The sequence below is a fragment of the Sarcophilus harrisii genome, chromosome 3 (assembly GCF_902635505.1).
Source record: "Sarcophilus harrisii chromosome 3, mSarHar1.11, whole genome shotgun sequence".
NCBI classification, from domain to species: Eukaryota; Metazoa; Chordata; class Mammalia; order Dasyuromorphia; family Dasyuridae; genus Sarcophilus; species Sarcophilus harrisii.
In genome coordinates, this window is record NC_045428.1 from 349,254,817 (window position 1) to 349,271,313 (window position 16,497).

The 16,497-nt window shown below is 30.4% G+C and overlaps 1 protein-coding gene across 2 annotated transcripts in view; it reads left to right on the forward strand.

Moving 5' to 3' along the window:
- Positions 1-16,497, forward strand: part of KYNU (kynureninase) — a 142,741-nt gene that overhangs the window by 66,847 nt on the left and 59,397 nt on the right. For both annotated transcript variants that reach the window (XM_023499197.2, XM_003763844.4), the window contains exons 7-8: positions 2,470-2,544; positions 5,286-5,432. In XM_023499197.2, the coding sequence (XP_023354965.1) occupies positions 2,470-2,544; positions 5,286-5,432 (222 nt within the window). The remainder of the gene's footprint in view (positions 1-2,469; positions 2,545-5,285; positions 5,433-16,497) is intronic.

A 16,497-nucleotide genomic window follows, 5' to 3' on the forward strand; every position in this document is an offset into this window, starting at 1 on the left:
CCTGAATTAGTAGTCATTTAAGTAATGATAAGCAAGTCACTTAAGCTCACAGCCTGTTTCAGGTAATCAAGTGTCTGTTCTATCATGGTTATCATATTGTTCTTTCATATAAGGGTGCATAAATATCATGAGATAATTACTCTCCTTTATGCAAATACTAAGTTTTTGAAAGCTCATTTTCCTCTAATTCTTTGAGTTCAAAAGCATAAGTATTCTCATTTATTTTACAAATGAGAAAACTGAAGTTCTGCAACATTATGTGATTTGGTCATGGTTCTAAAACTATTAAGTGTGTGAAGCACAAGTGTAACCCCTATCCAAGGGCTTATACTTTATCCATCACTTCATATTGCCTCTTAGATAAGGCACATAAAACATTTCTTAAACCTTATAGCTCTCAATGGATTTTCTACTACTATTATTGTTATAGCCGCCAAATTCATAACTACACTCTTAGGGACAGTGATTTTAGTCCTCAGGTTGGATGCATTAGGGATTGCAAGCTTCTAGAAGAGTTTATCCCAACCATTTCCATCCAGGACATCTCTCCTTCAACATGGTAACTGTTACCTTTTTTTAAAAGTTCTCAAATAGGAGGGGGAAACACAAGGGATTGTAGTAAGTATATCTTGTTATACTTAGTGATTCTGACAAAGTAGTTGAGACATAAGAGGGTCTTTGTATACTCTTCTCACAGGGTTATTATAAAGCTCAAATTGAATAATGTAAGTAAAAAGCTTTGCAAACTTTAAAGCACTACACAAATGTCAATTACTAACATTATTAAGAAAATTATATGCAAATCCTATGACATGACATGAAAAGATTCAATTATTTGTTATCATCCAATTATTTCTAATGAATAATTTATCCATTAAATGAATTTTATTTCAGAGGGACATTTTCTTTTAAAAATATATTATTCTTGGTATAGACTGTTCTTATATCAATTATTCCAACAGCAACCTTTGTTTAGAATGCCTCTTATATGCTGGGCACTGTGCCAGCTTCTGAGGATACAAACATATTAGCAATTCTTGCATTAAGGAGATAATATTCTGAAGGGCATATATATTATATATTTAGTAAATAAAAGATATATAGAATAAAGAAGTGGAAAAAGGAAAAGAAACAAGCATTTATATAGCATCTACTATGTGCTCAGTACTATGCTAAGTGTTTTTTTAATATAAGAAGTAACAGGAGAGAGAAAAAGAAAAAAAGGAGAAGAAAAGTGAGGGAGAGTTGAAATAGTAGGGGATTGTAGACTATCTTTGTTGGTAATTTGACTAGTAGAGGGAAAAGAGACATAGAAAATAATAACTTGCGAGGTGGAAGGGTCAAAATACTTTACCAATGGGGAGGGACATCTGGACAAGTTTGTAAAAAGCAGAGAGGGAGTTTTGAATAAAGAAAGATTTAAAATAGTATAAGAGATAAAATTATCTGATAGATGGATTCCCAGAGGAGACAAGATGATCTAAGATAAATAAGCTCATAAGAAGAAGAGTTGGTATTGGCAATAACCAACATAATTTCCAAAATTCTCATAAACATGCAAGAAGTTAAGGATTGGTGATGAGAGGAAACTGGTAATAAAAGGACTGAATTTTTTTTCTGTGAAATAGGATAAAGTTCAGGAGGACCCAAGTTCAAATCCAACCTCAGACACTTAATATTCACCAGCTATGTGACTCTGGACAAGTCACTTAACTTCAATTGCCTTGCCAAAAATAAGACAGAAAGAAATATGATGCAATATTTTCTGCTCAAAGGGAAAGGCTGGCTTTTTTCTTTCTTTCTTTTTTCAAATAGATATGCAGGGGATTTTTGCTTTAAGATAATCTAGATTCTAGACCCCAGATCAACTCTTCCACTTGCTATCTGTACATACCTGATTTTGGGTAAGGTCAAGATCAAATCTGAGGTCTTTTGACCATCAGTCCAGTGCTCTTTGCACTACATATTCCTCACATCTAGAATTCTTTCTTTATCAAGAGGTAGTACAGTAATGACTTCTATTTTACAGATGAGGAAATTGAAACTAGAGTTCTTTCCATAGTCTTCACTATGATCAAACTGAAATATTTTGGGGGCATTTACTATATTATTATTTTAAAGTATATTAAATAATCTATTACATCATTCATTTGAGCTTCATAATGATGTAAAGTGAATAGTAACAGTATTACTATTCTCATTTTGCAGATAAGGAAAATAGGGCTCAGAAATGTTAAATGATTTCTTGACATCTATTAAATGCCAAAGGTAGCATTTAAGCCTAGATATTACTGTGTCCAAGCATCACTTTTTATCCATTAAAACATCTAGCTTTAGAATTTTTAAGAGATCATTGAAATCTACAAAGCTGTGTGGATTTAGTTGGCAATTTATTCTCAAAATCATTGTTTTTTTCTTGTTTATTCATGTTGGCTTCAATTTAATTAGTCATTCTTCTTTTCCTCCCAGTATGCAATTGAGTCACAACTGCAACTTCGTGGACTAGATGTGGAAAAAAGTATGCTGATGATAAAACCAAGACAGGTGTGTAAGAAAGAAAGGAATATTTATAATTCTTTTGTTTAGAATTTATTATAGATATTTTTATAGCTTAATTGATTTTTCATTGCTACTCTTCTTTAATTTAGATTAATAGGACTTAAAAAGAAATGAAATTATCCTGTAACATTATTATTGAGAATGTTCTTTTAAATAGAAAATTGGAACTAATGACTTTTCAAAGGCATTCAATAGTTTGGTCAAAATATTAATCTATCAATATCGCTAGAGTATTTAGCATCCTAAAGAGAGGGGTCAATTATATGAAAGACTTAAGAGTTCTAAATATTGCTTATGATGTATGCTATGGAAAAGGGGGAAGAAGAATGAACATTTATTACTACTATGTGCTAGTTATTTTACTAAGCATTTTACAAATATCACATTTGATCTTCACAGTAATCCTGCAAAATAGGTGCTATTAATTTTTCCTATTTTGCACTTGAAGAAATTGAGGCATATAGGGTGTAAAGCCTTGCAACTTTCAGTCACTATACACAGCTTAGTTGTCACTACTCTTGCATCTTATATTTAAAAGCAAACTATTAAAAACATTTTTTAAACTTTAAAATTAAATACAAAAATAATCTTAAAAATAGAAAAAGAAAAAAAGAAAAAGATGAAACATTGTCATGTGCCCAGCAGAACATGAGGAAAGATTCAAAATATGTAACAATAAATTTCCATTTCAAGAAAATGTATAATAATAGAAGACATTATATTCATGACTATACATCTTTCCTTTGCTTCCTTGTAGGCTATTTTTTGTCCTCTGTTGAATACATTTTACTTTATACTTTTTTCTCCTTTTATCATCTTCACTTCCCCCAAGTAGGTTATAGTTAAGTATGGATATAGATCTATCTATATCTATATCTATATCTATCTATCTATATCCACACACACATGCATATATATATATGTTCATCCCCTCCCACTGATACATATATCTATATACACAAAAACATATACTTACTTGCATACACATATATAATGCAATTACATATATGTAGGGATGCATCTAAAACAATGTTAATATGACTGGCATATAATGTTGATTTCTTTCTTGATTGAATGTTTAAGATTTATATTGTTTGAAATTAGTAATTATTAGCCCTACTTTTTCTTCTAATAAATTGTACTCCTGATTCTTGTTATTGTGAAAACAAAATATTTTTCAATCTTCTTAGATCTGCTACCCTTGTCTTTTGACAGCAATAAATCATATATAAATAAGATCAAATTTTTTACCATCTAAACATCTGGTCTGTTGTTTTACTGTAGTCTATTTATATGGCCATGCTTTAAAAGGTTCATTTAAAATATAACCCTTACACTTTTATTTTTAAATTATCCTATTGCAAAGACAAACACACTATGTAATGATTTTTGAAAACAAATACAAATCTTGCTGCTGTGAGTTGGTAATGTGACCCAAGATGAATAAAAAAAACAAAAAACAAACTAACAAAAAAAAAAAAAAACTTAGTATAGTTAAATAGCCATGTTAATGTGCCATTTTGTCTGGATGAGTAGTCATTTTCTACTAAAATTTCTAAAAATCTCCCATATTTTGTAACCTAATGACTCAAAGAAGAGCCTGTTCTATTCATTCTTGTTTAATATCATAAAAATAATACACTAGTGTTGACATTGATTTTAACATTATTTTTGACAAATTTTCAATGAAATGACATTGATCATTGTTTGACTGACCATTTTTTGATATAAATAATAGAGACAGTGTTGAATAATGAATAGAGTGCAAGTTTTAGAGTCAGAGAGACCTGGGCCCAGATCCTCCTTTTGACATGACCATGTACAGGTCACATGATCTCTGTGGACCTCATTCATGATCTCTATCAGGGGAAGAATTACATCAGGAATTCTCTGAAAAGATAAAATCGTACCACATATATGCTTCCTCATGTAATAATCCATAGCAAAAATGGAAGTGTGCAGATTCTCATAATACAAGCTTTATACCAAGAGACAAACTATAGAAATCTAATGGTTTTTCATAAATTATCAAAAATCCTTGATTTATTTGTTGGAAACCTGATCTAGATCAAGTCAAAAAGAGTACTATGCTTTTTTTTTAATTTGTTGGAGACATTGTGAATTATGATTAGATAAATTAAGCATTTTCATATCTGATATTTTCCATTAAACTTTGGATTGATTTATTCCTACAATTTTATAAAATTAAGATTTTGTTTTAAATTTTCATAAATTTTATAATCAAAGATCTTTGCATAACTACATAATTACAACCAATTTATTGATAATAATTGATAAACTTATCTAATAACTCCCAGAGATCAGGCCTAAGACAGTTTGTGAGCAAAAAATCTCTGTAGTTTTGATAAAGACATAAGTATGACTAAGATGTTCACGTTAAATTCAGTTCAAGTTTTTGTACCACCTAATCATTTTTATTCAGAGTTTTCACTAACTAAATTAGTCTACAAGTAACGGCATATTTTATGATATTCCTTTTCCTTGGGGAGGAAGAGACCAAGAAAAATCCTACTAGGCTGAATAAAACATGAAATGGTTGTATATATGGATATATCATGTTATTTTGTGGTGTTGGCTAAATTTCTATGGCTTGGTTGACTTTTGATCTTCTTATGTAGGTACCTAAATTACAATATAATATAGATTATGAAATAAGAAATGGCAGCTTCATTATTGCTAAGGTTGATATGCTCACTTTATTTTAGGGAGAGGACACCTTGAGAATGGAAGATATCTTTGAAGTAATTGAAAAGGAAGGAGACTCTATTGCTGTGATTTTGTTCAGTGGAGTGCAGTTCTATACTGGGCAACTGTTTGATATACCTGCAATTACAAAAGCTGGACAAGCAAAGGTATATGAGAACCATTCCCAAGGGTTTTTTGTTTGTTTGATTTTTGCACTAAATGTTGTAAAATTCTTTCACTTATAGTGAAATATATTTTGTTGTTTACTTGGTGAAATGTTTTTAAGAAGTGTGCTTAATAGAAGATAAGAAAATAGTTCTTCATAAGTTGTCCCCCAAATCATAATAATCTTTTAAAAAATAATACATTCAGACATATTTTAGCCATGATCTATAGCCTCCATACCTCACTAGCAATTGCTATCACAGCATTTTGCCTATAGTTAGCAAGATAGGTGAGTTCCCAGTAGGGGTGAATCATTTGTATGCCACTGAAAGAGAATAGGAACTGCATAGAATGCTGAGTATTATTACCTACTAGATATGACTGCCTTTGAGTCAATTCTTCTACTTTTTTGGTAACATGTTAAAATTTTGCTACTGAATGTATTTCAGGGTCTCTTTTTATTTGAATGTTTGCCCTGGATACCTTAAAAAAAAAAGGAGAGTCAATTAAATTTTGTTAATATCAGAAGATAATTTGGTAGTTTGAAAGATAACTATGAAAAAATGTAATAAATAATTAAATAAAGATAATATTTTCTTAATTTAGGCATAAAATTTTATGTACAAAATGAAAGAAGGACTTTAACCATCTTGTTGATATACACCCTTTATCTGTTCTAAGAAATTCAAGAAGTTATACTGTCGCTAAATTGGTTATAAATTTACAGTATGACAGTTGAATTGCTAACCATTTGGCAGCTTAGTATTTTTCTATGTATATGCATGCAAAGAGAAAACAACATCCTTAGTATTCATTTGACTGTAAAATGTTTAGAGTAGAAATGGTAAGTAAAGCTACGGTTTGTATCTAAAGTATTTAAATCAGTAACTCATCAGCAATTCATAATCTTTGAGAGTTGCAGAGGGCACTGAGAAGATAAATGATTTGTCTATGCTTATACATCTAGTATTACTCATATTACTCAAATTACTCAAAATTATTCAAATTATGGTAGGATTTAAACTCAAGTCTTTCATACAAAGAGGCTACTCATTTATCTATTACTTATTATTGCATCCCATGGCTAAATAATAATAATGCCTAGCATTCATTTATTTATTGCATTTGATCTGATTTTCACATCCCTATATTAGAAGTGCTATTATTCCCATTTTACAGATGATGAAATTGAAGGTGAGAAAGCTTGAGTAACTTATAAAAATCACACAAGTTGTAAGGGTCTGAGGAAAGTTATGAACTCATATCTTTCTGAATCTATGTCCTTTTCTTATCACATATGCCCCTAATTTTCCCACTTTAAGCAGAACAACTAAAGCTGAAGCAGAGTATTTCAACAACCAATATTCAGCTATGTTTAATGGTAACAATCAAATTGTATCTGAACACTATTAAGTGATGAGATTAAAATCTGTTTAAAAACTAGTTAACATATTCAATCCCTGAAGTTAATGAAAATGAATTTTACACTTTTACCAAATTCTAGTGTATTTCTGATCAGGAATTCAAAGTAGTTTGATAGATAATTATAATGTATTATGAAATACATAAATGTAATGTGTTCTTAATTTAGACATTAAATGTTAATACTAAGATTAAGGAAGGTCTGGAAGCCCTTGGTATATACCTGTGTCACTAATCCATTGAGATTTATATAGGGACAAAAAGTAGCACATATAAAGACTTTTTTTGTTTGTTCTTTCATCTTTTTTGTTTTGTTTTGTTTTTTGTCCTGAGCAACTAGGAGAACTTGCCTCATTTAAGATTTAATTAAAAATTCCGGTGTTGCCTATTGCCAAAAAAGTTCCTTTATAGTTTTATAGATTTAGAATTCATCTACAAGCTGAAAGCCTGAAATGTCCCTCCTTCTGCCCTCTGGAAAATTCCATTACTATAGTCAAGTCAATTCATTGAATTCATATCAAATAATTTTTCAGTCAGTCTCACTATATTTGATAGTTGGAATATAATTCCAATAAAGGTGATTCACTGATTTTTCTGTGTAATGCCATCACCTGTAGTCAGATACATGTCAAAAACTTCAAGCTAATTTAAAATGCTAACATCTTTTCCATAACTAATGCAATAAAGCTTTTGTGCTTGTGATCTAGATATAGAACTTTATAGGTTAAAAACTCATATCCTTTGAGTATCTTAACAAACTATGTACAAAGAGATATTTGGGTTCACATGTGTCACTGGCAGAGTGAAAGGTCTAGTTTGAATAGGTCATAGGATCTTTAATGTAAAGTGAAAAGGGATATCAGAAGGCATTTAATTTAAACCCTTTTTTTTAAAGATACAAAGCTGAGGTCCAGGAATTTTAAATTATTCCTCCATGTTCATGCAGTTAGTAAGTAGAGTGGGTAAGGAGAGAGGAAGATGGGATGGGATTTTTTTTTTGTTGAAGAAGTTGCTCTGGATAGTACCTGTCTCTATTTGGTAAGATATATCATTCTACCTCTTTAAAGGTAGTTGTATTAAAAATGTTAATGTATTAGCTGGAATGTGATATGTCTATATTAAAAGATCATAAGTTTAGAGTTAGAAGGGACCTCAGAGGCCAATTGGTACATGTAGTACAAAAATATGCACATTTTTAGGCAATATATATGTGAACTTCCTAACAGTCTTATGCTCCTAAATATAGCACATGGAACTGCCAAGTTTCATTTTCTTTAATTAAATGTTATTTTTCTTCTTTGTCTCATAGCAGTAGGATTCAGGATTATATTTTGTGATTCTTATCATTACTTTGTGTCATTTTATCAAGCACTATTGTTAAGCTTGATTTTTTTTATCTGTCAAATTAGTCAAAGCTCAACCTGAGAATTGGTTCTCTAGTTGCAATGTCTTATGAGCTGGAAGTTTGAGGTAAACTATTATTGCAATATTCACCAATGTCATTTTAATTCAGTTAGACATTTATTAAGTTACTGTTGTGTGCAAAACCAGATGCAGCTCGGTGTAATGAAAAGTTTCAAATTTTGCCTCCTGTCCAATATTATCTGTGTGCCTATGGACAAGTCATTTAAACTCTCAATGCCCTTTGGCAACTCTTTAAAGCTACAAGTTACAGAAGAATTCTCTTTGCTAAGAGTTACTCCCACACTAATGAAATCACAAATCTGATCTTTCAAACGTGGAAGTCAAGAATGCAGCAAAAAAACAAAGAAATAGTACCTTTCCTAAAGGTATGAGATATCATTTAAAAAATAGACAATTAATATATAACTTAAGAAGGAAGAATATACTGATAACAAGGGAAGATCAGATGTCACTTGAGTTATAACTTGAAGGAATCCAAGTATTCTTAGTTTGTCAAAATTAACCTTGGATATTATTTAACTTAGATGTTTATATCTTAAGAATTACATTTGACTCCAGTTAATTTTTTAAAAAATTCACTCAACTGTAAAAGCAAAACCAAAACAAGTTGATTTTGCTGAGTATTAATAAAACTTGGCCTATTTTCACTCTAATACTCTAATGTATCTATGATTTTATTGTCAGTATTACCTCCAGTGATACATAGTGATCACATACTGAATCCATCCTGTGCAGCTCCAATTTATATCCTTCCATCCATTCACAATAGGATTTCTCCTTTCTTTTGACTTCTTGTAGATGTTACTATGTCATTCATGAGTAACACTCCTGGAATATATTCCCAACCTATAAAGGTTAATTTCCCAAAGGATGGTTGCCAACTTTCCAGAGATAACACTGTAGTTAGCGATTCCACCTACTGTAGCTTATCAGCCCTACCAGTGTGCTTCCAATTAATAATCAGCCAATACCCTCAGCTCTCATCAGAGGTGTATAATCAAATGGCATTATTACAAAACCTGCCTCTTTCCATAAATCCATGTCTCACTGTTCTGAAATTATGTCTAGCATCCTTAGGAAGATTGAGCTGAAATTTTAGAGTATAATGATAGTGAGGAACATATGTAGGATATATATATATATATATATCCTGTACATATGTGTGTATACATATATACACACATATGTATATATAGCAAAGGTAGCTCACAATTCCTGACATGTCTCTTTATAAAGTCCTTATCTGGGGTTTTTAGTTAACAGCTTGATTCTCAATTGTAAGGGATCAACTTTCTTAAAGCTACTTCCTCCATAAAGCAATAATGTCTATCTCTATTTACATCTACCAAGAATGCATTTTTTGCACATATGTACTATGGTTTAGAATAGAGTTAAGCAAACTATGTCCCAGAGGCCTGCTGCATATTTTTATACACTCTATGAGGTAAGAATAGATTGTTAGGTTTTATGTTTTGTTTTGTTTTTACATTTTATATAAAATAAAAATTTATTTAAAATGCAAAAAGCACTAGAAGGTTACTAAGTCATACAAAATAAAGCTAAGAGACAGATTGGTTTGAAGTGATACTTTGATGACCTCCTGGTCTAGGAGTCCTCTCCAAATCTGACATTTGGAAAAGAAAAGAGAGACATTCCTTTCTTTTTCCCAAGAAGATGAGAGGAGATCTTCCAAAAGCATCTCTGAAAGCATTTTATAGTTTAGCTATAGAAAATATTTGGAAGTATAAATAATTTACTTTTATAGTCAATTAGTTCCTTTTTTGACTCAATTTGAGAGGTGTTTGCACTTTATAAAAGGATCAAGACATAGACTCAACTCTGTAATTATTGTACATCATCATCAAGTGATTATATTCTTTTGTTATGTGGACCTCTCACCCACAAATGAAATTCCTAAAGAGTAAATGCCTTATCAATTAGGAAATGAATAAATAAAATGTGGCACACAAATGTAACAAAATATTGCTGTGCCATATGAAGTAAATAATGTAAAAACAAATAATTAGATGAACTAATACTAAATAAAATAAACAGAATAACCACAGCACAATGACTATATACATCTATATAGCATTGTATCTGTAAACAACAACAGAAGAAACTAAACTCTATAATTAATATTGATCAATCACGGTTCCAAAGAAGTGAGGAGAAAATACAAATCCCTTCTTGTGTAGATATGGATCTAGGTGTACAGAATGTTGCATATATTATTAATTTTGCTGAAATTCTCCATTCTTCTTTTCTTCCTTTTTTTTCAAGAAACTCTTTGTTACAAAAACATTATGGTACAGTGAACAGAGTGCTAGATTTGGACTTAGCTATGACTGGATATGAAAGTGGGTTTTTTACTTATGTGATCTTGGACAAATAACTTGTGCGGTAGGCTATGAGAGGATTAATAGCATCATTTGGTTGTTTTTTTTTTTTTTCATTTCATTCTTACCCTAAAATAAGAGTGAAAGAGATAACTAACAACTGTTTCAGGCAAAAGATGAAACAGTAAAATTTGACCTACTTATGTTAGTTTTAAAGGATATAGAAACATCCATTACTTATGCATTATTTTAATGTATACCCTTTTAGTTCTTTTTCATTATCTGCCTACCCTGAATCTGCAGCTCTTTTCTAAAATGATGTTAATTTTGTCTCACATGCATCCAAAATAAGTCTTAAAAATTTAATTATCAAAATACTAGTGGAGTTAAGCATAGAATTTAGCAAACATCTCATTTTATTATATTTATCAAGCCATGTGACCCATCTTAATTTTCAAGTATAACCCAGTGAAATGCATTCATAAGACTACTAGTTAAATTCACAAAGAATTATTCTGTACCTATACATATAACAAATAAGGGAAATTTTGAAACCTTATATTTCTTAGGTTTCAAAATATATACTTAATTTGTTTTATTTGCTTTGGAGAGAATGAGAGATATAGACAACAAAGTTTAAAGCTCAGAATTCAGCAACTTTCCATATAACTTCTGTGATAAGCACTTGTACATTCAGCAAATCTAAGTGTAAATTCTAATTTAATACAGTGTATGGTAATTTTGAAATATAAAAATATATCAGTAATTACTGGTTTAGCTTTATATTTTTGCTTGGCAAAACTTAGAGAGTAAAGCAGCATTTATATAATTTCTAGTTCCACTTCTTAGTTCATCCTTAACTTTTTATCCTATCAAAAAAAAAAAGAAAAAAAGAAAAGGTAAGAACACATATAACATAATTATAAATAATATAATTATGTTATATGTGTTAATATATTGTTATATATACATACATGTGTTTATTTCTATAATTATTAGTTATTTGGAGAATTCTTTTCATATTGCTTTTGATAGCATGTATTCCTTCCTTTGAAACTTTCCTATTCTTATCCTTTAACTTGAGGCTACAGTTTTCTGTATTTAGTTGAGAGGGCAGAAAGATTATTATCCAGGAAAGATGACCAGTTATTGTCCATATTGGAGCATTAGAGAACATCAAGTTGTAGTGGGAATTGAGTGAACTCCAATTCTGGAGCTAGTTCACTTCCTTTTCTATTCAATGATGGGTCTAGACCAATTTCAGGCTTGTGAAGATACTTTATTCAATTTTGTGGGAATTGTGTGAAAATCTTATATTTTTAAAATCTATCCCTGAGTGCCAGGGGAATCAGACCACTTTTACTTGTTGCTTAGAGACTCTTAACTAAGTATCAGGGGTTCTCAAACTTTTTAAATAGGGGGCCAGTTCACTGTCCCTCATACTGTTGGAGGGCCGGGCTATAGTAAAAACAAAAACTTTGTTTTGTGGGCCTTTAAATAAAGAAACTTCATAGCCCTGGGTGAGGGGGATAATCGGTCCTCAGCTGCCGCATCTGGTCCATGGGCAGTAGTTTGAGGACCCCTGAATTATTATGCTAACCAGAAACCAATTAAATGTAAAAATTGATGTTAGGAGTTTTCTCACAAGTATACATCTCAAGCAACCTATATGTCTTATCTGAAAACTGATTCACTACTAGTCTGTTATTGTTTTCATTTTCTTTTGTTGGAATATAGATACACATTTTTTTCTGATTTCAGGAAATTGCATTTGTTAGTTTTTTGTTCTCCCATCTTGGAAAGTCCTCATCCTTTCTTCTAATTACAAATCTGATTCCCTAATTTTGTATACTCTTGTTTCATTTTAATTTCATTAATTAATTAAATTAATTTATTTTATTAATTTTAGTGCATAAAAATCAGTCCCCTCTTGCCAAAGTTGAGAAGGTTTGATCCCAATTTGTTATGCAATTGGCATTCATTGCTTAATAAAGCAATATGTGTGGAAGCTCAACTTTTGTTTCCTCAATCATTTCATCTTTCACCCATCACAATATCCATTGATAATAAAAGAAAATGAGTTAGATATCATGGATATTTTCTACACAGTATTTTCTCTCTTCTTTCATTCACCACAATCTAATTACATAACACCTAATTGCATTATTATTAGAATAATAATTATTATTAGAATATGTTTTTTTAAGACAGAAACTGGATGTTATTTTTCTTTAATAAGATTCTTAATATTGAGTAGAGGACTCTGCACAAAGTATATGTTTAATGAATGTTAAATTAGATCGAAATGATAATGAGCATTGCTAAACTTTGAGCTAGTCTAAGAGGTTATCAAATCCCCTTTGCTAGATACCTTTAAAAATTGAATAGCTAATTGATTTGTGGATTATTTTTTAATCATGAAATGGAAGGGATAGTGAAAAGTCAAATGTTCCACTCTCTGCCTTGGGTAGAAGTCTACCCAAATTGCCCAATACCACTAGTCATCTGTTCTGCTATTGTAGACCTACAATTTCCGTTTAAAAATCCATCACTTCTGAAAATTTCACATCTTTTTCTCTTTTTAGAATTATAACATTACCTTTCTAAATCATACTTAGCCTCTGTGCATGTACAAACCTCTATAATTTCTAAATCATTTCCTGTTCTATTTATATTTATACATGTATTCATCATATTGTATATGAAGGAAGCCTAACAAACATGATATTAAATATAGCTATACTAAAACAATTCTTTTGGTACATTGTAGTCTAGGTCTATGTTGGAGATGATGAGGATGATGCTAATGCTAGCATTTATATAGTGCTTACTATGTGTCAGGCAATACTAAGCACAATCATTATTTCATTTGATCCTCATAATAACCCTGGGAGGTAGGTGCCATTTTATCCTGATTTTAAAGATAAGGAAACTCAGGCAAAAAAGAGATTAAATGGCATGGCCAGGGTGACACTATCATTCATTTTAATAAAAAATGGTTTTATACTTGGAAAAAAAATAGTAAAAAGTTTTCAGGATAGCACATGCATAGAATTGTTTCTTTTCCTACTCTAGACAAAATTTTTGAATGAATAAAAAAAGAAGAAATCATTTGAGTAATGATTTGATGAAGAGATTATGGTTATAACCCAGCATTTAGGACTTCTAATGTAGGCCATAATTATTTACTGACATAACAGTGTATGATATTAGTACTGAAGGGAAATAAAACATACATTTAAAAGTTTGGGAATTTTAATAAGAAGCAGCTACAATGGACACAGGGAACTAATTTAAATTGAATATGATGGACAATCATGAATTCTTGTTTGTAGATAGCACATTTTATATCAAGTATAGCAAGAAAATAAACTCTTTGAATACTATTTATTTAGGTTTCTATAGGTTGGTAGAAAACTCAATAATATTAATAGGAATTTATATTTCAGTAGGAAAAGCTGAGATGTACACATTTGGGCTGTAAAATAAGTATTGATAGTGATAAACACTAATGGATGGTCAGGAGAACTTCCTTGAAATTTCTTGTGTGTTAGTGATAATAATCAATTTAGAAATTATAGCTTTTTAAAATGTTCAATTTAATGACATTGTACAATATCTAAAGTGACTCTGGTTTCTTTTATAAATTATAAAAATAATATATAACGAACTCCATGTAGAAAAGACGTTATTAATTTTCCTTCACACTAACAAAGTACTTTTCCGAAGTGGTTCATTTGAACTATTCATTTGAAAAACGTTTTAAATGCTGCCATCTAGTGAAATTTTTGTGAATAGTCTGTTGATATTTCACTTAATCTTTTCAAGTTTCATTGGCCATGTTCTTATAAAATTATAAAATTTCAGAGTAGGAAGATGTGTGAGAAGTCATGTAGTTGAACTCCATATCTCAGGTGTGAATCCCTTCTACAATACCCGTAAAGAGTGGAGATATAACCTCTGCCTGAACTTCATTAGACATGGAGAATCTATCACTTGTAGAAGGAGCATATTCAATTTGTAGTTTAAGATTTTTTTTTCCTTAGTAAATCAAATACTGCCTCCCGGTGGCTTCTTTTTTATTTAGGGAAAAGCAGATAAAACTGAGCCCTCACTTTTAGTAGTTTCTTATGATATACTTTCTTCAGGCCAGTTGATTTTTAATTCAATGAAAGCTAAGTGGAACTACTTTACTAAGTCTTTTCTTTATCTTTATCTTGTCTTTCAATTCACTTCTTTTTGTACCATGCTCACATATTTGGAGATCATTATCTTTGATAGAAAAAGTAAGAATCAAACATGTCTCAGATTCAAAGGAGGTAAAAACTGAAAGGGAATTTATAAATTATTAAGTTTAGCTTCTTTGTTTGGTTGATGAGAAAAGTAAGGTCCAGGGAAAAGTTACTGAACCAAGTAAGTCAGTAACTGTGCTTTGAAATTAAGTGTCCTGAATCCCAATTCATGACCCTTTTAACTACAGGATGGGCACCTTTTTTTGTATCAGATTAATCAAAGTTTAATTAGGTTATATATTCATAATTATTCATTCAAGAAAAAAAGTTGTATGCATCTTATAATACATTGCATACAAGTGTTAATGAGTGTCACAGAAAATATGATGCCACAAAAGCTAGAGACTTAAATAATAGAGTACATATATTTTTATTCCCCAAAGAACAGTTGCCCATAAATGATTAATAATAACAATGAAAGAATGTAATCAGTTTTCTATCATTAATACAATTTTTAATGTCTATATTTTGACATTTTAGAAAAGGTTTTTGATTGATATAAAGTGGTATATTTCAGTTTTTAAAAGAATTAGGTTAAATAAAAATTGAATATTTGTAAATGTAATCTTTCTCTAATAGCCAGTCAGTATATATTAATCATTTACATGTCCCAGGAATTTTCCTAAGTAATAGAGATAGAAAGAAAGACACAGCGTTCCTATGTTCAAAGAGCTTATATTTCAATGAGGGTGAAAAAGTAAATAAGTATACACAGGATATAGTCATAGTTTACATAATTCAAAGTATCATTCCAATAAATTATATTTTATTTTCATATTTCTGACCTCATAAAGTAAAAGCATAGCTTAATATATTTTTTATTCACACATATTTGTATAACAGATGTAGAATATTAAAAAAATTTTGATATGAACTTTCTCTTTGTAAGCAATATACCTCAGTCATTATTTAGATAGAAATGCCTTATATTTTATAGTTTACAAAGTGTTTATACTTAGATTTAGTAATTTGATCCTTTCAGCAACTATAAAGCAGACAAAAGAAATTGTTCTTCCCATTTTATAGCTGAGAAAATTGAGGCTGAAGAGCCTAAGTGATTTAACTAAAGTTCAATGCTAGTGCTCTAGTGAGAACTAGGAGTCATTTTTAGTACCTTTTCCCTAGTAGGCCATGTGATTAATCAATTATTAAGTACCTTCTGTTCTTTCAAAACTAACTAAAAATCTATGGAAGATAGAGAAGTATGAGATAAAGTTCCTGTCCTCAAGTAGTTTATAATCTAACTGGCAAAATAAAACACTACAGGTGAAACAACAAACATTAACAAATAATTGGTTAATATATTAGAAAAAATTATTTCTTTCAAGGCACTTTTCTTTGGTGTTTTAATTACCTCATCTTTACTAATTTCCCCCCAACAAGCACAGTTTCCAACTACTAAGGTATCCTAATGTGTTATGTGAGCCAGGACTTGAAACAAGGTGTTAACTCAATGGAATTGATAGAAACAATGCTTAGGTTTACACCTTTGAGAGTTCACACATTACTCATACATTAGTTCACAAGTTTGGGAAGATTTCAGGATCCACTATGAGATTCACAAGTTTACACCTCCCACAATCCCACTC